The 24,673-nt window shown below is 35.9% G+C and overlaps 1 protein-coding gene across 1 annotated transcript in view; it reads left to right on the plus strand.

The window, feature by feature from the left end:
• The window catches only part of LOC138715329 (cytochrome P450 4C1-like), a 150,168-nt gene that overhangs the window by 118,501 nt on the left and 6,994 nt on the right, over window positions 1-24,673 (plus strand). The window contains exons 11-12 of the mRNA XM_069848122.1: window positions 2,360-2,528; window positions 17,417-17,596. Of these exons, the coding sequence (XP_069704223.1) occupies window positions 2,360-2,528; window positions 17,417-17,596 (349 nt within the window). The remainder of the gene's footprint in view (window positions 1-2,359; window positions 2,529-17,416; window positions 17,597-24,673) is intronic.

Raw genomic sequence — 24,673 nt, forward strand, 5'->3', positions numbered from 1 at the left:
AATTACATGCAGATATCTTTGTTATTTCCAGAGAAAAAAATAAAGAGTACACAGTATATGTTAAAAATATAGAAAACTCACGTTAGGGTCCCCTTAAGAAAATAGAACTTAATGCGATTGATTGTAACCGCATCACTATGTCAAACTTCCTTCATTGAACTTAAAGCATGGAGCTTTGATTTTCGGAAATTTTCAGAAAATTGAGTGCTGTGAGGCAGTACTAAATGAACTCGAACTGATCTAATATTTTGCAACATTACTCTCCTAACGAAAAAGAACAAAACACATAATGTGCACTTGAAATTCATTAATATAAGTAATGTGAATCACCCCACTCTCCATGGCCTGTTAAAAAAAATGTATCACACTATCCCGGTACCATTATAAGCAAAACATTGAGGGGTTCAAATAAATATGTAACTCATGGTGTACGCCGGCCTACTTACTGGCGCCAAAAAATAAATAAATAATTTTGGGTGTGCAAGCTAAATGGGACAATCTTTATAACATATTTTCATAAGAAATCAGGATTCTGGAAGGGATGAAGTAACATTAGTGACACCGAATACAGGTTCGTCAGTGGGAAGAAGTAAGGGACAGAAAAGTTGTAACTTAAGAGGTTGGTGCATGAGTGAAAAAATATAGGAAAGTGATAAAGTGAAAATACTATGCATGAGTGATAAAGTGAAAATGGTGATGGTGACAGAAAAGACAGTAAGGCGAGGGAATAACAGTGAAAAAGGATAAGGATTAATAACCAGGGAGTTAAGTAGTGATACAAATATAATAAAGGAAGTGGGAATGGAAATGTAATGAAAGTGTAGAAATAAAAGTCTGAAAATATACAGATTAGATTAGTGGGAATAAGTGGTCAGTGAACGTTAGTGATTCAAGTGAATAAATAAGATGACAGCTATGGAAGAGTTCAACTTAATGTAACAATGCTGGGAACAATAAATTAATAAGAAATTGAGAGAAGTAATTGTTTAGTTAAATGAGATTAGTAAGAATAAGATAGATAACTGGGAAAGGGTGGGGCAAGTAGGAAAAGAAGGGAGGGAAACAGAGGTGAGAAACGTGATAGAAAAGTGATGAGGATCATTTATATGTGATATTTAAAAAAAATCATAGAATATGTATCCAAGGAAGTGATAGCACTATGTACAGAAATGTGAAGGGCCATCACGACCGATGTAAGCTAGTGGAATAAATATATCATATCATATCATATCATATCATATCATATCATATCATATCATATCATATCATATCATATCATATCATATATCATATATCATATATCATATATCATATCATATCACATATCATATCACATATCATATCATATCATATCATATCATATCATATCATATCATATCATATCATATCATATCATATCATATCATATATTTTCTTAACTTGTTAATGCTTGCATGTTTACGCAAATTAATTTTTAAGCATGAGGAAACTATATCCCCTTTATATGATTTTTCCTCGTAATAACCTTTTCCACACGATCGTATTTTTTCTCGATCTTATGGACATTGTTCATACGCCATATAAGTAGATTATACAAAACAATGGCTGATTTCTGTGGAAATCCCGAAAAATGACTTTTCTTTTCAACTTTGAACTTAACATGTAGGTCTACAGTAAGTAATCCCGTAGCAACAACATGTAAATCTCTCTTAAAGAATTATTCATGAAAGGAATTAAATGTTTACCAATTAACGTGGAACATTTAAACGGGCACCTAATCAGTTAAAGTGTCCGTTTCAACTTCTGTAATACTCTACGCGCATCTTACTCCTTAGCGGGATTGAGTCGATGCAACTCACAGCATAACTTAAAGGATACAAATAAGATAACTCTCAAACACAACATGCATAATGGTAAATTCCATAACATCATAATCTACAAACATCCAAATCCCTTACAATCGCGAATCCATCAGTCACTTAAAAGTTTCAAGCAATAGGAAAATACGAGAAAAAATTCGATCGTACATAAATCATATCCTTTACATAACTGGTAAGTGTTAAGTCAGATACCGTCCGTTTTGTAAATGAGTACCAATAGTAATAATTATGTGAAGTATAATTCGTTGAATAAGTTTAATCTCTTTTTTTCTTTTCAATGTTCAGCTGAAGAATTTAATGTGTTTCTGTATTTTTGCTGAAAACTTCGCCTATTTTTTTTTTATTTTATTGTGAGTACTCCTGAACAGATTAAAATTTCAGTCCTGCAAAACTAGCAAGGCATTAGTCTTGAGTGTAAGAACAAACTAAAACAGTTGATACAATTTGGAACATCATATTGTTATTGAAATAACATACCTAATTCATTACATTTTAATTAGGACAAAGTAACGGAGGAATTGAACCAGATATTTGGAGATTCCGACCGCGAACCAACTATCAAAGATTTGCAAGAAATGAAGTACATGGAACTGGTATTCAAAGAGACTTTCAGAGTATATCCCATTGTTCCAATCTTTGGAAGAATCCTCACTGAAGACGTTATAGTGGGTACGTTCTAAAATGTGTATTTTCTTCAACTCATGGTATGTGTGTGTTTTATCTTCGTTCACTGCATGTTCCATTACATCCGTAGTAATACTACATGTTGATTCTTTTTAATATTGTCATTAATTCCATACTTAGTTTAATTGTACCAATGGCTGAATGTTGTTACTTTGTAATTATAATTTGTATTACTTTTTTTTTTTGTTTTAATCTCTTATGTTGAAGTTTCCTACTATACACAATGATTCACGATGAAAGGTAAAAATTTTAGGATATATTTTAGGCCATTTTGAGTGAAAAAGTTCATATGAACATAGGTCCGCTTTCGAACGATGGCGGAGCTAGATGCATTCTTTTGGTAAAACGTCTCGCCCCAATGTGAATCAGACGTTACCATATGCTGCTGACGTGAGACGAGGCGTGAGACAAGGTCAAGGTCGCAATGAATGACGTAACATTGGAATCTGCATTGTGAACGATGTAGATAAGAGGAAGAAACCAGTTGGTGGGGCATTACAAATATCCAATCGCCTGCCCTTGTCTGATGTAATGACACAGAACCCGCAGATAACACAAATAGTCTACACGATCATCAATTCATAGCAGTCCAGTCAGCTACCTACAGTACAATAGGTATACAGGTACAGTTATCGGAAGTGTTAAGTTGTGTTTTTCAAGATGCCTTATAAATTTTAGACTACAGAATACGCCGATATTGTGTATGTTTATGGTTTGTGTGATGGAAGTTCCTTGCGTGCCGTCGCTGAATATGAACGATGCTTTCCGAACAGAAGGGTACCATATCGAAGAGTACTTACTGTCTATGGGGTTGGATAAAAGACTTGGTATAGCAAAGGAAGGGGGAAACGAGAGAGGCGCTAATCGACCGTATTTTGGATGCGGCATAGAGAACAGTTACGTGCAACTCTCCCGCGCGGTGAGCGCGATTCACGCCCGAGCGCAACAGTGCATTGAAGCAGAAGGAGGTACCTTTGAAAATGTGCGAAAACATCGACCCCGACGTCTAGAATATTAAGTATGTATGCATACATACATGAATATAAACTTTAAATTTGTCCGTTATCTGTCTCTAAATGCGAGTTAGTAAAATGGAATCTTAGAAGTTTTTGTGAAATCATAGAGCCATATCTCCGTAACCGTTCGAAAGCGGACTTATATTCATATGAACTTTTTCACTCAGAATGACTTCAGAATTCACATCCTAAATTTTTACCTTTCCTCGTGAATCATCCTATATAACACTTATTATAGACTAGTAATACATCTAGTATTTCTGTATCTTGACATTAAGTTAGTAAAATCATTTCCTGATTTAAGTTCATATTCTTACGTAGTACTCTGATATGTGCCAAATTAAACTTAAACTCAATTTGACACTTATCTTGATTTCTTTTATTTTCCTCTGGTATGTCTTGATTTCCTGGGGCGTATCATAGAAGCTGGAAATCGATACTGTTGATAAACTTAAAAAATTCCTTCTTGTGAGCATTTATCATTCAAGTTTTTGTTACTGGCCATTTTCCACTTTTATTCCCAATTTCGTTTTTGAGGTCATTTCTCACTTTTTATAATTTTTGGCATTCGTATATAATGTGATCCACCGTTTGCACTGGAGCATCACATGTGCATTGTGGACTATCTATAATCTGGAAGCGGTGATAATAGGACCTGAGTCGTCATGTCCAGTCAAGAGGACTGCCAGGTTTGGCGTAATAGAGATGTTGATTTTAAGCCTATTTTGTTTTTACTGTAGGGAAGAAAGACCTGGTTATTCCTCCCTTTGTAGTCATTTACCATTTCCTTTCTCATTGATCTTCACTCCTTTCTTTCTCTCTCTATTATATGTGTGGCTTTTGGGTATTCTCTGGTATCGGTAACAGATTTCTAAAGCCGTGTCTACTGCTGTTTTCTTCGCAAGTTTATCTGCTAATTCATTCTCGTGAAATCCTACATGAGCTTTTATCCAGCTGAACTCTATCGTCCAGTTTTCATCTTCCAGGATCTTATTTTTTTCCCTAATGGTGTCTATTAATTCGTTGTGGTTGCTGGGGTTTCTGAGTGAGTCCACCGTTATCTGGCTATTTGTATAATTATATTGCTGCATTCCTCCATTTCTGTCCAATTGTGCTCAGTTCCTTTATCATTTCCACAGATTTTATAATAGCTATTTGCTCGGCTTGATTGTTAGAACATTTTTTGTGTACCCGAAATTTCATTCTATGTGTTAAGTTAGTTCTTGATTCGTAAGTAAGGCAATTCCCGAGCCTACTCCATCTTCACTCCTGCTTCCATCGGTGCATACTTCTAGTGTATGGTCCGTGTTTCTCCTTGCACTTTTAATTCTGACTAAATCAACTGGATGTGGCCAGCTTTCATAAGGTATGGGAACGTCTAGTTGCAGTAGCGGCCAGTGACAGAAATCCTCGGTGAGGCCTATTGTAACTAGTTTACGGCCCTTATTCCGTCGGATCCCGCCCATTTAGTTACTCATAACGAGTGCACCTCTGCACACATGAGTCATTCCATGTCAAATCGAACACCTACGAAACATGACAACTTAATATTTGCTCCAATTTTTTTTTATATATATTCTATTGATGAAATTAAATAACCCATGTGTAATTTTTTCGGGCTGACACAATTATTTAGTCATTTATTAAATGTTACATTTTCCGTAAATTTGGATGCAACGTATTATGAAAATGGTTATACTGAAGATTCTATAAATCGTAGAAATTTCGTATTTATATCATTTTAAAGTGCAATAATTGCAGTATTATATACTAATTTTTAGTGTTCAATCAAAATATATAATGGGCCCCTTTTAGGGGGTTACATTTTTTAAATACGTTTTCATATATCAGGGACTTACTTCTAGAAAGGGGAACAAATATCATTATATTCTTTGAAATGTTTTACGTAGAACTGCGTTGGTTTTAGAACTCTATTCGAATCAGAAGTCGCTGTGCAAAAAATTTACTGATGGTGTGTTCGGGTTGGATTGAGTGAGACCGCGCGCCGGAGCATACACTGCGACAGCAGCAGCGAGAGTGACTAATATATTATCAGTGGTGCGGTGTTACTTTACGTAAATAAACAGATAACCTCTAGTTCTAAAAGCACGTAATGTCCCTTCAACACTTAGCAGTTTCCCTTTAATTTATCTAACAATAATTCCTAAGTCTTTCGAAGTAGGTATCGTGTTGTGTTGTGTGGATGTCAAATCAAACACCTGTATACGAAACGTGACCATTTAGTATTTGCTTAAATCTTCTAAAATATGTTGTGCAGATCAAAATAAGAGGTCTGTAATTTTTTCTGGGATCATACTTTAAAATTTTACTATTTATACTCTTTTAATTATATGACAAATTCATTCACGACGCAGTATGAAAATGCTCATTGTTAAGATTCTATGCATCATAGACGTTGAGTGTTGGTGCCATCTGAAATGGGAAGAAATGAACTATTATATTAATTCTTTTAAGTATGAGTTGCAATAAAAATGGGGTTGTTTTAGAGGGTCACTTTTTAAACATAATGTTTTTTTTTTTTATAACAGCTTACTTTAAAAACACAAAAAATATACGTACAATCTATTATATTTTACATAGAAATACTTTGGTTTCAGATTGATTTCGAGTAAGAAATAACTTTAAAAATAAATGTCACTACGAAGATGAGTTTGGGATTTGTGCTGATGGCATTTTTTTTGCTACATCACATGGAAAAGGGCCTTGTGATGGCATTGGCGGTACCGTTAAGCGGCTTGCTATGGAAGCTAGTCTTCAACCTGGTATAGATCCTATTGTAACACCAAGGAAACTGTATAACTGGGCTGAGAAAAACATTTCTAATATTGCTTTTAAATTTTTTACCATTAGTGAACACAAAAAACATAGCAATATTTTCTACTCAAGGTACCAACAAGCAAAAGTGGTGCGAGGTACCTTACAACTTCATTCTTTTGTTCCAATGACAAAATCTCAGGCCATGATAAAGAACTATTCCCTTCAAAGTGAGAGCAAAGTGGTGGACATTAAATAGAATTGATATTGGTTGTAGTTGATTAGTTTTAAAAGTCCAGTGTTGTGTAAACTGTAGTTATTTTCACAAGTATATATTAAAAAAAAACAATATTTAAATACAGTACTGTGTTATGTAAATTACGTAAAAGAGTGATATTCTGACCGTGGAACAGTGTAAAGTGGTCACACGACTCTCATCCGGAACTGCACCTGCATATCATCTTGCAACAGTACTTATGCAGCCCGCGACCTCAAGACGCGCAGCTTGGTGAATCATTTAATTATTCTTCAACGGCTCGAAGTAGAGTTCTGATTTTTTTTAAGGACGGTTAAAATAATTTTAAGGTATTTAATGATTTTTTTCTGCAATTTTAAAGTAAGTCGCTGCCATTAAAACATATTTTTATACATTTAAATGTTTTTTAAAACAAAGTTAACAAACTTATATTTTATATTATTATGCGAAGAATAAAGTGTGTACTGTCACCTTCAAATTGAGACAAAGAGCAAATCTCTGTGATGATTATTAGTGGAGATAATCACATTTAACAATAATGATGCGCGACCTATTTCAGAATCTTTGATAACACATATCTACTACAATAATCGATATAGACAACAATAATAAAACCCGTATTTATTTTTTCAATCCATAGAATGTGTAAAATTTGTTTTATCTAAATCGGAGACATGAAAGTCAATTCCAGGCTAAATTTGTGCGATTTCACGTGGAATGACTCACATGTAGACATGGTCCAACTGTCGTACATCTATGATGCAGTGCATGAGGGTAGGCCACTAGAGGGAACCCAAGAGGTAGAACTTAAACAGAGAGGATTCGATCCGACATCGGGAATTCGGTGTTGCTTAATGGAATTCTTCAAGGATCAATACTAGGTCCCCTACTTTTTCTAGCATTTATAAATGACCTTGCCCCCCCTAATAAAAGATGTAGGTCATCCCACATTATTTGCAGATGACACAAGTATAGTAATTACAGACAATAACTCCAACACATTCCAATCTTCAACAGAGGAAATTCTCTTCAAAATATGTGACTGGTTCTCAGTCAATAAATTGGTATTAAATTGTAACAAAACTAACATAATTAAATTGATAAATGAGTTATATCCAGTCAATACTTAACATAAAACACAAAACATGTTATAACAACATTTAAACAGATTTAAAAACAAACGTTTTCGCCAATTTTGATTGGCATCTTCAGGTCTTGTAGGTCGAATAGAACACTTGGAACATGACGTTAAAAACAAAAGTTAAAACTGTAATTCACTTAAAAACAGAGAATAGAACATAGCAAAAAGCCACCACGATGTGTGTAGAAGCACTGTGTTGAAAGAGGAGTGTGTGACCCAAGGGAACAGCAAAACTCTTCTGTCATTGCAGGTACAGTTTTCAAGATAGATTTGAAGATACTACGAACAGGTCGGTCGTGAGGCCGATAATGGAAAGCAGGGAAAATCCTGTAAATTGCAAGGATAGAATGAAAGAGTATTTAGAAGCATTTAAGTATTATTTAAATCTTCTAAAACAATACTTACAAAAAATTGGAAGAACGTCTTGAATCCATGAGGGCGGCGACACGACTGAGCTTTACATTAAGTGGTAGCGTATGACGAAAACTGTATACCTGGCAAGACTAGTGGATGAGTGAAAGTTACTTGCGTATGATCTTAAACAGCGGGTTATTTGAATTTGGGTATTGTTCGTTAAGGAGCGGGCTATCATTATTATTAGAATAGGTGTTAATATATAGTTCCTCCGCAGCATTCATATAATTATGATTGTTAATAGTCTTTAAGACCTGAAGGGCTTCTTCTATCAAAGTTTGCCACGCATCTCATTTCCCTTAATCACGAACTCACTGGCATAGAAGAAGCCCTTCAGGTCTTAAAGACTATTAACAATCATAATTATATTAATGCTGCGGAGGAATTATATATTACCACGTATTCTAATAATAATAATAGCCCGCTCCTTAACGAACAATACCCAAATTCAAATAACCCGCTGTTTAAGATCATACGCAAGTAACTTTCACTCATCCACTAGTCTTGCCAGGTATACAGTTTTTGTCATACGCTACCACTTAATGTAAAGCTCAGTCGTGTCGCCGCCCTCATGGATTCAAGACGTTCTTCCAATTTTTTGTAAGTATTGTTTTAGATGATTTAAATAATACTTAAATGCTTCTAAATACTCTTTCATTCTATCCTTGCAATTTACAGGATTTTTCCTGCTTTCCATTATCGGCCTCACGACCGACCTGTTCGTAACATCTTCAAATCTATCTTGAAAACTGTACCTGCAATGACAGAAGAGTTTTGCTGTTCTCTTGGGTCACACACGCCTCTTTCAACACAGTGCTTCTACATACATCGTGGTGGCTTTTTGCTATGTTCTATTCTCTGTTTTTAAGTGAATTAAGTTTTGACTTTTGTTTTTAACGTCATATTCCAAGTGTTCACTTATTATAACATGTTCTATTCGACCTACACGACCTGAAGATGCCAATCAAAATTGGCGAAAACTTTTGTTTTTAAATCTGTTTAAATGTTGTTATAATATGTTTTATTGTGTTTTATGTTAAGTATTGACTGAATAGAACTCATTTATCAATTAACATTGAACTTAACGGAACCAATATGCCTTTAAAAATAACATAATTCAATTTAAATCCTGTGCAAATTCAACCTCGCAAATTTCTAGCGCAATAATTAACAACAGATCCCTATTAGAAACAACAACCAAATTTCTTGGCTTAAAAATCGATAATGTGTTAAATTGGAAAAATCATATTAAAGAAATTACCCCCAAACTAAATTCAGCTTGTTTTGCTATTAGATCTATGCAAAAGATAGTGAATATCAATACCTTAAAAACAATATACTCTGCATACTTCCACTCGGTAATGAGTTTTGGAATAATATTCTGGGGAAATTCCACAGATAGTAACAGTATATTTCTATTACAAAAAAGAGTAATTAGAATAATAGTAGGTGCCAAATCTAGGGAATCGTGTAGGACTATTTTCAAAAAACTACAAATAATGCCTATGGCTTGTCAGTATATCTTTTAATTAATAATCTTCCTCGTATGTAGTCGTGAAAACTTTGTAATTAATTCAACAGTTCATAACATAAATACACGTCAAAAATGACTTTCATACTCCATCGGAAAGTCTATCATGCTATCAAAAAGGAGTGTGTTATATGGCAGTAAAAATTTTTAATAGCCTCCCTATCGATATAAAAAATAAAACTCAAAACATAAGATTATTTAGGGCCAAATTAAAGAAGTACCTAATTTCAAATGCCTTCTATTCTGTAGGTGAATTCATGACATTCAATAACGCTTCATGAAATTGATACTAAAACTTTGTGTTGTACTAGTAGACTATATCGTAAACCTCGTCTGTATATATTTCATCTAGACTGTGACTATAAATTAAGACTTTATAATAGTATTAAGTTTTTTGACTTATTCCATATTCTAGCTGTAAAGCAATACCATGGAATGTTAATAAATACAATACAATACAATATAATAGAGCGTCAGCACGCAGAGCTGAAAACCCGGGTTCAAATCCCGGTGCCGGAGAGAATTTTTCTCCTTTCCACTCATCTTTCATCATATGATGACGCAGAATATCTGCACGGAAATATAATACGATACTTATATACATATTATGTACTTCGGTACATCATAACAATATAGGTCTACCTCCTATACAGAATGTTTACTATTGATGCTATTATTATTATTATTATTATTATTATTATTATTATTATTATTATTAATAAAAAATAATAAAATGTGACTCACCAAATAAGTTGCTATTTATACAGAAGTTGACCCTTCGCTCCTTCACATACCACAAAACCATTTATGTTATCCGTGCCAGGATGCATTGAAAGCCCGCGTTTTAAAATTACTTTTCTTAAAAATTGTCAGTGATGGCGTAGGTCTGTTTCTATTTAAAACTTCACTTCTTAAAATATCATTTTTCTCGAAAAAGGATACTCTTAACAATGTATTAATTATAACATCACCACTATTGCTCGCATCTGTTTCAGTTTCCATTTTCCCTGAATACACAAATTAACACTGGACCACACTCACTACTGTACTAGTTGTGAAGTACAATAGTACAACACCCTCGCGTAAGTCATAAACTGAGACACAAGAGAAGAGAACAGTGTGGGCTCGCGCCAGCTAGACAGTGAGAATTTTTATGTTATTTGCGTCTTATTGAGGATAATACACCACTGCTTCTCCAACTTCCTCATCCGCATCCCCCCCACCCTTCAGACGACCATTGACAAGAGACCGGTCTATGGGACAAAGAGAATGGTGGGTGGATGGACACCGGCCAAGCGGCCTTAGTTGTAGCATTTCAAATGCAATCTCTAAGCCCGCGAAAACATACGAAATGTAGAAGCCAAACCCGGCCATAAGATTCCTGGCCTTAGGAACAAATTTTACTGTAAGATAGGTCTGGGTTATACATCACAAAGTTTTCAAATACTTCTACAACGCTACATACTTTTATAGGGGGGTTATTTTATGACGCTATATCAACATCTACGTTATTTAGCGTCTGAATGAAATGAAGGTGATAATGCCGGTGAAATGAGTCCGGGGTCCAGCACCGAAAGTTACCCAGCATTGGCTCGTACTGGGTTGAGGGAAAACCCCGGAAAAAACCTCAACCAGATAACTTGTCCCTTGCCCCAACCGGGATTCGAAACCAGGCCACCTGGTTTCCCGGCCAGACGCGCTGACCGTTACTCCACAGGTGTGGACTACATACTTTATTCAAATACATAATATGTTATATACGTTATATAAAAACACAAAATTTGACTTCTTTTCAGTCAGTATCTGAGATCCGGCCTCACTTGCCTCAGCCAATTGGCCGCTACTGTCTAGTTGTAGTCTTGCCATTTCTGTGTTCTTTGTTGTAATGTACAGCAATCTCTTCCATTTTGATTATTATTTGGGTTAACCCTGTCACCACGCACAAGGTGTTATTTGATGTAGTTCTATAGCCTTTGGCTATTTTTATATTTTTCAGTAGAGCCCGGATGATTAGGAATTTACGTATTTTGGTTAAAACAGGCAGGCATATACTTAGGCACTAAAAATAGTAAAAATAGGTAGTGAAATAGGTATTCATTATTCATGGAAATAGACAAAAAAATAGACAAATACTTAATAAACTACCCCATACGGTACTCACTTTCCTTGGTTACATGTCACAACAAGATGCCTTTTTAAGCTGTCAACTGTCATAGTGAGCCGCCTGTCAGAGAGAACGTTTTAGCCTACATGGTGGAAAAAGATCTTTCTACTTCTACTGAAGTGATTGGAGCAAACTTAAAACAACTTATTTCAGAAGGACTGTCTCTATTTTCTTTCCGAGATCGGGAAAAACAGACTTTGTATTATCTCAAAAAGAGGGGTGTGAAAAGGGATTAGAGACTTCAAATTACGCATGACTTGTGCGTGCAAGCGACAACAGTAATGGGACCTGGAGACTTGCTTTTAATACTTCCCTCACCCCCTTTCTTTCGCTGATAAACCCCGAAGTGACCTGAGCATTGAGGGTTATACTGTTCAAACATCTTTGTTAAGTGACATACAGTAAAAGATGGAATCGGTAGGGGAGAAAAGTTTACGACTTCTTGGAAACATATGTATTGCTAGAGAATAAGATTCTAAGCAAATATTCGTGTGAAGTAAATATACATTTTTAATTTGTACAAACGTTCTTTTTTGTTTTTATATATAATTTATGTGCGGTTTATTTTAAATGCATTAAAATATAGAAAATGTACAATAAGGACGTAAAAGGCTAAAAAAGGCAATTAACCTTAAAATAGGCAACTGGAGCTAAAATAGGCAAAAAAGGCAAAATAAAAATTGGGCCTATCGTCCCCAAATGTGTGGAAACGTGTTTATCTCTAATAGGTCTTTCATACATACACTCAGTTTAAGAAAGGCATTTTGCCTAACATCCGAGCTCTATTTATCAGTCTCTGGAAACTCTTATATTTTACTTGATTGTATTGCTTCTTTAATGCTTCTATCCATATTGGAGCACCGTATGAGAGAAATGGTAGAATTGCACCCTTGTACAGTTGTAAAAAAAAAGTGGCCGCACTCGTGAACAGCAAAAATGTTCTAAGTCCACTTCGGGTCACGGCGATGTTACACGATGAATGTCCTTGTAGAAGCAGTTCCGGAACTATGGAATTATTTCATATGTGTCTCGTAGACCAGCGGTAGATTTTTTTATTTTATTGGGTTATTTTACGACGCTGTATCAACATCTAGGTTATTTAGCGTCTGAATGATATGAAGGTGACAATGCCGGTGAAATGAGTCCGGGGTCCAGCACCGAAAGTTACCCAGCATTTGCTCGTATTGGGTTGAGGAAAACTCCGGAAAAAACCTCAACCAGGTAACTTGCCCCGACCGGGATTCGAACCCGGGCCATCTGGTTTCGCAGCCAGACGCGCTGACCGTTACTCCACAGGTGTGGACCCAGCGGTAGAGTGATCGCTCAATGATTGAAAGATTGGGAGTTCGGGCCTTATTCAAGTTTTATTTTTTTTAATCATTCTTCAGCGATATAAATATTATTCAAATTATAATTTGTAAGCTGCTACCTTTCTTTCGCGATATAAATACTCTGAATTTATACAGGATGTTTAAAAAATACGGGGCATAATTTCAGGTATGTATTTCCCACATGTAGACAATCAAAATAGTTCATTACAACATGTGTCCGGAAATGCTTCATTTCCGACTTATGGCCTTCACAACATTGAAATTCACCGGAACGTTCTTCTTTCCGCAGGTCGTTGTCATTACAGAAGATGTTCAAAATGTCCACCTCCTGCTTGAATACAGACCTCACATCGATGTCTCATTGACTTGCGAACACGAACCCAAACTCCAGGAGTATTGCGTATGTCCTCAGTACATGCCACAATTCGATTCCAAAGAGATTCCAAATCAGCCACCGGAAACGAATAAACCAATGATTCTAAATGGCCCCACAAGTAGAAATCGAGAGGGTTCAGATCAGGTGAGCGTGGAGGCCAAGCAATTGGGCCACCTCTACCTATCCATCGATCAGGAAACCTTCGATCCAAGTACCGGCGAGCCGTACGACTGAAGTGTGCAGGAGCGCCATCATGCAAGAAGTGAATGTGTTGACGATTGATCAGTGGAGTGTCTTCTAAAACATGAGGTATGGTATTTTCCAGGAAGTTTGTGTACGCCTGCCCCGTAAGTCTATTTACAAGTACATGGGGTCCAACTAATCGATCACCAATGATACCGGCCCACATGGTGAGGGAGAACCGCACCTGGTGGTGAGATGGAACAGTTGCACGTGGGTTTTCATACGCCCATACATGCTGATTGTGGAAATTTGTTATGCCATCTCGTGTGAACTGTGCTTCTTCTGTAAATAATACTAAGGCAGGAAAGTTCGGATTTACACCACACTGCTGCAAAAACCACTGACAGAACCTAACTCGTGCAGGGTAATCTGCTGGTGACAGGGCCTGTACACGTTGCAAATGATAAGGATACAATTGATACTCACTCTTTCAACAGTCTCCAGACAGTCGTATGAGGAACATTGACTTGCAACGCTACCCTTCGTGTGCTGATAGAAGGATTCATGTTCACAGCCTCCAGAATCTCCTCCTGTACTTCTGGATTTGTAGATCTTGGTCGTCCCCTTCCCAAACCAGGAGAGTTAAATTTCCATACTCGCACAGACGGTAATGGAGACGTACAAATGTCTTCCGATCTGGACATTGTCGCTGTGGCTACCTCTCCTGGTACAAACGACGAGCCAGCGCAGCATTGCCGTCCGCCTTACCGTACATGAAGTGTATCTCTGCCAGCTCTTGATTTGAATACATGTCGCACAGTCTAACGCTTACACAACACTGAATGTAACCTTCGCCTCGGAATGAACTGTCAGAGTGCCCTCTTAATGTCTCCTTTGACGGCAACGACCTGCGGAAAGAAAAACGTTCCGGTGAATTTCAATGTTGTGAAGGTCATAACTCTGAAATAAAGCATTTCCGGACACATGTTGTAATGAACTATTTTGATTGTCTACATGTGGGAAATACATACCTGAAATTATGCCCCGTATTTTTAAACACCCTGTATAAGAAATTGTTGTAATATAAATAACGATTTTTCTTTGTAAAATAGGTAATTTTATTTAAATAATTAGTTATATATTATACCTTATATTAATTAAACCGATATTTATCATTTGTATTATGTTATCGTTATTTATATTCTGTTATCGTTAGCGATATAAATAATATTCAAGTTATCATTTATATTCTGTTATCGTTCTTTAGCGATATAAATAACATAAATTTAATATTAGCTTTGGAACAATACAGTTGCATAATACTGGTGTTAGTTTTTTTCTTTTTATATTATTACATTATATTATCTTCAAACACAATAAAATGAAAAGGTGTGACGAGGAATTGAACCTGAGACGTTTACATCAAAATTCCGACGTTCTCCCGACTGAACTACGAGGGCACAAGTAAAGAAACATTTGCGGAGAAATTGGCCCAATTCCCCTCCAAGATTTTCTGACGATTTGTAGAAGTTCGTACAGGACGCGGGGGACAAAGGCTAATTGGGATTTCCCGGTATCTGATCGGTTCAAAAATCCTAATAGAACTAATATTTAACCCTTGCGGTGAATTTCGGTGAAGTCCGGAGGGCCCAATTAGTCAAATCCACTCTCTTCACCGCCACGCTTGGGCCGCCTAGAATCTATTAAGATTCGAAAGAGACAGTGGTGTGCGGAAAGCAACGGTAAGTTAACGCATTTATCCTTCCCAAGAAAAACTGCAAACATGAGCAAAGGAAGCTTTTAACAGAAAAAGAAGCATCTTCTGCGACCTCTGGAAAAAGAACTAAGGAACATACTAGTGAAGTGTTTTGTGTGGCACTGTATGGGGAGAAAATATGGACATTGCGATGAAATGAAGAGAAACATATAGAAGCATTTGAAATGTAGATGTGGAGAAAAATGGAACGTGTGAAGTGAACAGACAGAATAAGAAATGAAGTTGTGTTGGAAAAAGTGAATGAAGAAAGTATGATGGTGAAACTGATTAGAAAGAGAAAAAAGAATTGGTTGGGTCACTGGTTGAGAAGAAACTGCCTACTGAGGGATGCACTGGAAGGAATGGTGAACGGGAGAAGAGTTCAAGGCAGAAGAAGATATCAAATAATAGACGACATTAAGATATGTGGATCGTGTGCGGAGACTAGGAAGAAGGCAGAAAATAGGAAAGATTGGAGAATGCTGGGTTTGCAGTGAAAGACCTGCCCATGGGCAGAACTCTTATGTATGTCCAGGATGCTTGGAATGTAGTGGCTGAGAATAGTAGTTATTTGAAAAGACTCTAGTCGATTCCATGCCCACTCGACTGCAAGAATGCTGGGTAACTTTCGGTGCTGGACCCCGGACTCATTTCACCGGCATTATTAATTTTACCTCATTCAGACGCTAAAGAACCAAGATGTTGATAAAGCGTCGTAATAAAAATAATCGAATGCAAGATGTGATCGAGATGTGGGAAAGATAGATTAAATATATTGAATCGTAGCTTTTTGTTTTGTTTTTTGAACGATTAATTGTTTGAATGTTCTAAGGCAGACGCCAGTAATTTCTTTTGTTTATGCCACGAAAGATATTTCTGTTGAGAATAAAATCTTTTTTTCTTTCCATTTGCAGCCATAATGTCATAATAAGTAATGATAAAGGCATGGCATAATACATTCAATAAAGCAATTACAGTATGTATATTTTGTATCTCTCTCTTAAAAAGGAAACAAAAAAATAACATAAAGAGCACGAGGATGTATTCGAACGCAGGACCTCACGAATAAGAGGCCAGAACACTAATGTCACGCTATCAAGTAACACAAACAATACTTTAATCATAACTGTAGATATCAGGCAACGTGATACAACATGTAACATCGCCTGTCTCCGAACTGTAGCGAAGATACCCGAAGGGAACTTTGCTTCTGGAGAGCGGCCACTTTTTCTTTTGACAACTGTACATAATGTTTAACGCTCCGTGCTGCAGTAGTGTGTGTGTGTGTGTGTGTGTGTTTGTGTGTGTGTGTGTGTGTGTGTGTGCGTGCGTGCGTGCGTGCGCGCGTGCGTGCGCGCGCGTTTTTTAATGTCCTTTACTGAACAACATGCTCCATTACATAAGTAAAACTACATGTCTGGTTTGTGCTTACGAGATTACAATTTTCTTACAATCATATGAGATGAGACAGAATGTCATAGTTCTATGTAGTTATATGTTAATGACTAGAATTTAATAACCTATGAATCATTTTTGCATAGTATATATTTACATTTTACATTATTATTAGATGTGCTGACATTGTATTTGAGATTTGTTCCTTTATTGTGTATTTACATTTACTTAATTCAGTCCCCTATTGAGACAAATTTAATATGTTGCAGTATAATCTCTCAACTAAAGCATTCACTGCTATTTATTAATTATTTTTAATCGATTTTGTGTACTCATTTTCTATATAATTTGAAATTCCTATTTTGTGTGTATGCTTATATAATAAGGCAAAACACCAGAGCCAGTGATACAAGATTATCATTTTATGAAGTTATAATAGGCGGCTTAAAATTAATATTAGACATTCCCTGACTATATAAAACAACTTCTTCAATACATTGTTTTATTCTACGTAAAACAATTTATAATTTTGCAGGCGAATACGTCTTTCCTGCTGGCACCAACATTGGATTCAATCCTTACATATTACATCGGAACCCAGAATACTTTCCTGATCCGGAGAAATTTGACCCTGAAAGATTTCTGCCAAAAAACAGCAAAGGAAGACATCCTTTCGCATATATACCCTTCAGTGCAGGTCCAAGAATTTGCATAGGTAAGAAAATCGCATGAACTACTTGATTTTCATATGTCATTAAATAATGTTGCATGGATGGATGGCTGCTAATATCTAGAGCAGGGATTCAAAACTGTGCTACAATTGTAGCAGACATCACAAGCCGGAACACGTAACTCATACATTCTCTTCAACCCTCCCGTCATTGTAGGGTAGGGGGAGAAGAGATATGCATTCAGTGTGCTTGCCAAACGTCACGTTTCTGTGAACGGGGGAACAAACTCTTTCCTAATGCTTCCACCCCTCTCTTCCCCAATTCTGCAAGCCTGATCTAGAGAGCAATAATCGACGAAAAACTTAATACTTTTATATTCTGTGTCAAGAATCTTATGATGCCAGTACGACAGATAAGGATGATCAACGGCATAGATACATTCTGATCTGGCCAAGAAATGCCATTAAATTTTGTCAAGAGTTCCCTCATTCAGAGACTAGCTTTCTTTTCGTACGGTATATGAATCTTCTTCGAAGGCAGTCATACCAATGATTTTTACCACTTTAAAAATAAATGCCACAAAGATGACACATTTACCTTCTCATACGTTTCACGCGTTACACAACAACAATTTTGTTCTTAATCACGTTGCTAATTACAGTAATGTTTCTATTTATTTTATTCAACGCTTATTCAAAAGACATACCGGTACCTACATAAATGAAATCATTTAGACTAATATGCAGTCAAATAAGAGGATAAAGTTTCGTCTTTTGGATTGCACACAAAAGACATTTTTTGTAATACTAAACGGAAGACTTTAATTGATTTCAATTTTATTTTATAAAGTAGAAGTAGGTGTATGTAATATTGATTTTGAACAAATGATCATAAAATAGCTACACGCATATTATGATGATCTATTATTTTCTATTATTTTTCCATTTACGAAAATTGAAATTGAAAATTGATATGAATTTTAAAATACGTTAAGCCTTTTCTCAGTGCATCACTCATGCGTAAGGTAGGCTATAGGTTTATGACGAGGAGTATTAACCCTTTAACAGACAGGCGTCTTTCTTTACCCTTAGCTACCTGATCTGGTTTGGCTTGAGGGAATATAAAGCTTAGAGAATATTTATACCTGTACATAAATGAATTATCTCTTAGGAAAAAAAATTTTCTTGTTGATAGTAATTTCACCATCACATTTGTAGATTTATTCTGCGCAATACAAAAAAGTGAAAAGGGATTTTGAAATCGGGTTACATTTTTATTTATTTATTTATTTATTTTTTTTTGTTATTGTTTTTATTAATTTCATACTATTGAGATGGACTCGTCGTATGCTTTCGTTTGTTTTTAACGATAATTCCCTCCTATGATATGGACTCGTCCTTTACGTTTATTTATTTGTGAAGCGTTTTGTGAAGTATATGACGTCACTGCATCCTGTTACATAGTCCACCAGCAACACTACTGTGGAAGCACTGTTATCTTATTACCGCATAACGTCACTGCTTCCTGCTACACGTAAAATGTGACTTTTTCCCTTTGGTACTTCCACGAAAGATGTGATCTCGTGAAAATCGCAGAATTCTGGTGGACTGGAATGCCATTTTGTGGTTTTGATTTCGCATACAGATTAATTAAATATGTTTAATAAAAAAAAGTTTGTATTTAGGTTTAATCTATATCAATTTCAAATAAAATAAACGGGTAGATACTGAATATAAACAAAATCTGACCATTAGTTTAAAGGAGAAATAGCTGTACGCAGACAGACAGATGGACGAACATACAAATACATAGGAAGACCGACAGACTGCATACATAAAAACAACAATATCAAGAATGCTGAAAACGTGTATTTTTGTGATAACAGGTTATTTCTCATATAACAGTATATTTTCTCTACACTTCGTATAATGGGAAAACAAATGAACCTGACTCTGGAATCTAATCAAGCATAATAAATTCTTAACCATTGAAGATAACGAATGATACTCCCGTATTATGAGGTGCACCGTTAGCTGAATGGCTAGAGTGCTACAGCGCCTGCATTTCACGCTAGTAACTCAGGTTCGAGTCACGACGGGTCTAACTGTGTGGTGGCCAAAGACGACGTTTTATGGTAGGTTTTCGCGAGATACTCCCATTTCTCCTACCGGCATAATTTTCTTACGGAGTTAATGTAGTTCACCTCCTATGAATCCTGTGATTCGTGGCGGCTGAAAGAACTACAAGCTTCGGCGCGTCGGCCAGTAGATGGGGACACTTAGGTGAATTTCGCAACGAGCATAGAAGATATAAGAGAAGACATTATCACAGTCTAGTATATACAGTCACGAAGCTCAATATATAGGAAATATGCATCCATAGATATTTGCTAACCACTAGGATCGCTACTATCGCCCCATTGCAGACAATGCGAAAAATATATAGGAAATATGCATCCATAGATATTTGCTAACCACTAGGATCGCTACTATCGCCCCATTGCAGACAATGCGAAATAGTACCGGCACAGTATATTGTTCCTAGTACCCTCAACAACTCGTGACTGTAGTACTAGACTGTGACATTATTATAGCATCTTAATACCATTGAAAGTAGTGAAGCCGCTTCGATAGATCCAAATTACAAACTCTTTTGATAGACCTGACGCCATCTTGTTGCTACCAAAACATTGCAAAATAGGTACTACGTTATAGAAGATCTTATGATAATAGAAATCCCATATGTCTCTAATTTCCTAGAGAAATTACAATTTCTTCTTTTTTTTTCGTAACATAGTAACGATAAGCACATATTTTTAGCAAAAATTATTGGAAAACTGTCATTGATAAATCACATACATACATACATAAATAAATAAATACAGAGCCACCGGCGTAGCTTAGTCGGCTAAGACGCTTGCCTGCCGATCCGGAGTTGCATTCGAGCGCGGGTTCGATTCCCGCTTGGGCTGATTACCTGGTTGGGTTTTTTCAGAGGTTTTCCCCAACCCTAAGGAAAATTTCAGGTAATCTATGGCGAATCCTCGGCCTCATCTCGCCAAATATCATCTCGCTATCACCAATCCCACCGACACTAAATAACCTCGTAGTTGATACAGCGTCGTTAAATAACCAAGTAAAATAAAAAAATAAAATACATAAATACATACAAGTTGTTTAAATTGACAGCTCTTCAATATTTAATAAGAGTACTTTGGTAGATTGAAAAAAAAAAAACAGTTTGACTTTATTTTGCCGCTGGTCCAATAAAAATGCTAACCTATCATAATTATTTTCAGAGGTTGAACCATTTGCTTTGAGTTAATAATGCAACTGGTTCCTTAATTCATATTATCACTCTCTTCCTTTTGTCATTATTTCATATAGATGTCCCGGTTTTGTTTATGGAAAATGGAATCCACTTACCCATATAAAAATTGATATGCTCTTCGTTAAAATTGTTTGTAACGTTTTTACAGTAGTTACATAAGTAATACAAAATATTACCATAATTATTGCATTATTATTGATGTTTACGAATGGAAGTAAGGTATTAAATAAAAAATTTCAGAAATATTTAAATTAATTTCTACTAATTGCTGGTTGCAGTTTTCTATCAGTAAGTTACCTATGTAAAATAAAATATATAGAAATAACTAAAATCAAAGAATTTATAACCAAATGTCATGTAATTAATACATATTTATTTAGGTAAATTATTATTTAACTTTATGTTTCTTCATGGTGTAAACTACCGTATAACATAAGGTACCTGAAAGTAATATGGCCACCTTAATTTCAATTAAATTTTTTCACAACTTCGATATTCCCTTAATTAAGAAGTTATTGAGCTTGCATGAACTTTGATTCTTTATGTATACATATAAATATAATCCAAGACTTTTTTTAAACCAAAGTTCTTTTTAATTTTGAAAAACTTTACATTGTGCAGGTAATATGCCCATATGAAGGTAATATTGCCAGAAGAAAAAAAAAATCATATTTTGGAAACAAAAAAAAACATTTATTGGTGATTAAGGAAGTATGGATTGAAAATAATGGTACTTGACTTCAAAAAAATATTCCCACAAATTAGGGTAAACTGTATAGTGATTGACCACTTAAGCTAATGAATAATAAAACAATGAAATAGCGGAAAACAGTGGTAACTTATTGAGAGAATTTTAAAGGCATTGGGTCAAGTGAAGATTCAGAAACAAATCAAAATCAATAAACAAAAGAAAAAATAAAATTTTAATGCAAAGATAAATTAAATAAACACAACAAGTCCACTTTTACAGTTATTGACCGTCTACTGCACAGTTATTGACCACACGCTTATTAGTGATTGACCGTCTACTGCACAGTTATTGACCACACGCTTATTAGTGATTGACCGTCTACTGCACAGTTATTGAATACTCATTTATTAGTGATTGAACAACACATTTTCACAATTTTCACTTTTTTCTTGTCTGTTTCGTTTCTCTTCTTCTGATCTTTCTCATTAAGAACTATTCGCCACCGGCGTAGCTCTGTCGGCAAAGGTGTTTGCCTGCCGATCCGAAGTTTCGTTCGGGCGCGGGTTCAATTCCAGCTTGGGCTGATTACCTGGTTGGGTTTTTCCGAGGTTTTGCCCAACCGTAAGGCAAATTTCAGGTAATCTATGACGAATCCTCGGCCTCATCTCGCCAAATACCATCTCGCTACCATCAATCCCATCGACGCTAAATAACCTCATAGTTGATACAGTGTCGTTAAATAACCAAGTTAAAAAAATAAGAAAAGAACTCTTCTCGCTGCCTTTTCTTTCATTTCTTATTCGCTTCCTTCCTTCTCTTGCCTCTTCTTCCATTTTTCTCTTTTGTGCCTTATCAGAAGCAAGTGTGTGTCATTTCTCTGATGTTATTACAAATGGCTTCACCCAGCACTGGACGAGGACCAAAGAACACTTTTCCTTCAACGGGATATTTGCTTCTGGACGCTAAGGTTGCTTTTAGGACACCAAACTTCTTGGCAGCTTCATTTAAATCAAATCCACTGTGGACAGGTTCTGCAGCGTTTCGTAAAGCTTCCCCTGTATAATGCACTTTACCTGGCTTTGGCATTATAATATAGTATCAGTCCTGTAAAAATCCCCATCATTTAACCGATAACATATATACAATTGGAGCAAATTGGTCATTATTCTAACAAATAATTTATGAACGACCAATCACTGTAGTTTGCGGCCATTCACTTTATAGTGATTGACCACGGGGCATTTTTGTATCATATAAAAACTTTAACAAAATAATATTCTGTGGACGGAAACCTTATACCTTTTCTCACACTGTGAGTGTAAAAACGAGCACCAGAATTTATGTATCCTTTGCAGAATAAATAAATTATTGGATGCATTATTCTTAGCAATTTCTCTAGTTACTTACACTTGTTTACGTTCAGTTGCATTTCCAATCGATTTCAGTCCTCTCAGACAACAGACACTAACTCAGTGGGATGAACAGCGACAACTAACCAGAAATAAGGGTTGCTACTAGAGGTATATGCAGCAAAAAGTGAAATCACTATCGTGGTTTATTCACAATATAGGCCTACTTGAAAAAAGGAAGCGGTCAATCACCGTATACTGGTCAATAACTACCTAGTTTACCCTATTTGTGACTAGGTCTATAAAACATTGCAATTTGAAAAAAAAATATGACAAAGTTAACAAACACAAAAATGAAAATATATATATATATATATATATATGGTATATAGCTTATCAATGGGTATATGTGTGACAAATAAATAAGTCTTTTGTGAGCCCAACACATTTCTCATCCATGTACGTACACACCACAAATTGCACACAGTCGCATATCCATATAGCCATAATACCTGCATCCAGCACCTATAGAAAAATCGGCTATTTTTCAGTTCATTATGCATGTATTTTAAATAAGCATTGGCTGTCTGTAACGAGCATTGAACAAGTTATAAAATGTTATATAGAAACTATAATTACCAATTGCTTGAATGGAAATACAAGACAAACTTACTAACAGAATTATTATAACACCGTCTTAATCCGTTGCCATAAATCAAATAAAGAATGCCTGTGGAAGTAGTTTTGCTATTATCCACTAATGTCGCCGATTATGTACAGGAGTGGCAAAAAAAAAAACCGGACCGATCATTGTAGCTGATTTCAGAGCCTTGTTCACTTCAGAGCACGTTAGACTGGTAACTAAGACTTTCGTGGTTCGAATCCTGCCTGGGAAGGAAATTTTTTTTGTTCCTTATTCAAATTTATTCCCAATACTTTTCGATTGCAGCGATATTTTACTACTTAAATAATTTATTATTCCCAGAACATGAATTTTACCAGCTTATTTTCTAATGGCTTTCGAAATGGACTACGTCAGCAGTCGAAACTACAACAATTTCAATAGATTACTCGCTATCTTGTGAATGCGGGCGTGGCATGCGTAGTGGCTCATTTCGGGGACTTTGATTATACCGTCGGTCCGGTTTTTTTTGCCACTACTGTACATTTCCTAACACGTGGTTCGACATACTGGCACTAAATTTTGGTTATATCAATTAGCTATAGATCAGTGATGTGGCCATATTATCTGTATTGGCCATATTTGCATCACATACCTTACCTGTTTCGTTTCGACGGAAGTATGTAGTCATCTTCAGTTTTCATTTTTTTCTCTCTCTTTTGTACGGAGAAGGGAACCGAAGACTTACATTCCAGCCTAAGGCTTATTGTGCTTACCACTCCTATTCTGTGAATGACTGTGTAGCCAAACGGCTGCACTCTTGTACAAGTACAGCACCCTGCATCGTGAACTGAACCCGGGCTATGGTATGGATGATGATGATGATGATGATGATGATGATGATATGTGAATTAATGATGGCGAAATGAGTCCGAGGTCCAACGCCGAAACTTATCCAGCAATTCTGCTTCAATTGGTTGAGGGTAAATCCCGGAAAAAAAACCCAACCGGTAACTTGTCCCAACCAAGAGTCAGTCATCTTCAGTTACTTCGTCTTGACTTGACTGATATTTATTATTTAATAATATAATAGTTTCCAGTTTAATAATAGTTCCACATACGGTAATAC

Source organism: Periplaneta americana, chromosome 15 (assembly GCF_040183065.1).
Source record: "Periplaneta americana isolate PAMFEO1 chromosome 15, P.americana_PAMFEO1_priV1, whole genome shotgun sequence".
Classification (NCBI taxonomy): domain Eukaryota; kingdom Metazoa; phylum Arthropoda; class Insecta; order Blattodea; family Blattidae; genus Periplaneta; species Periplaneta americana.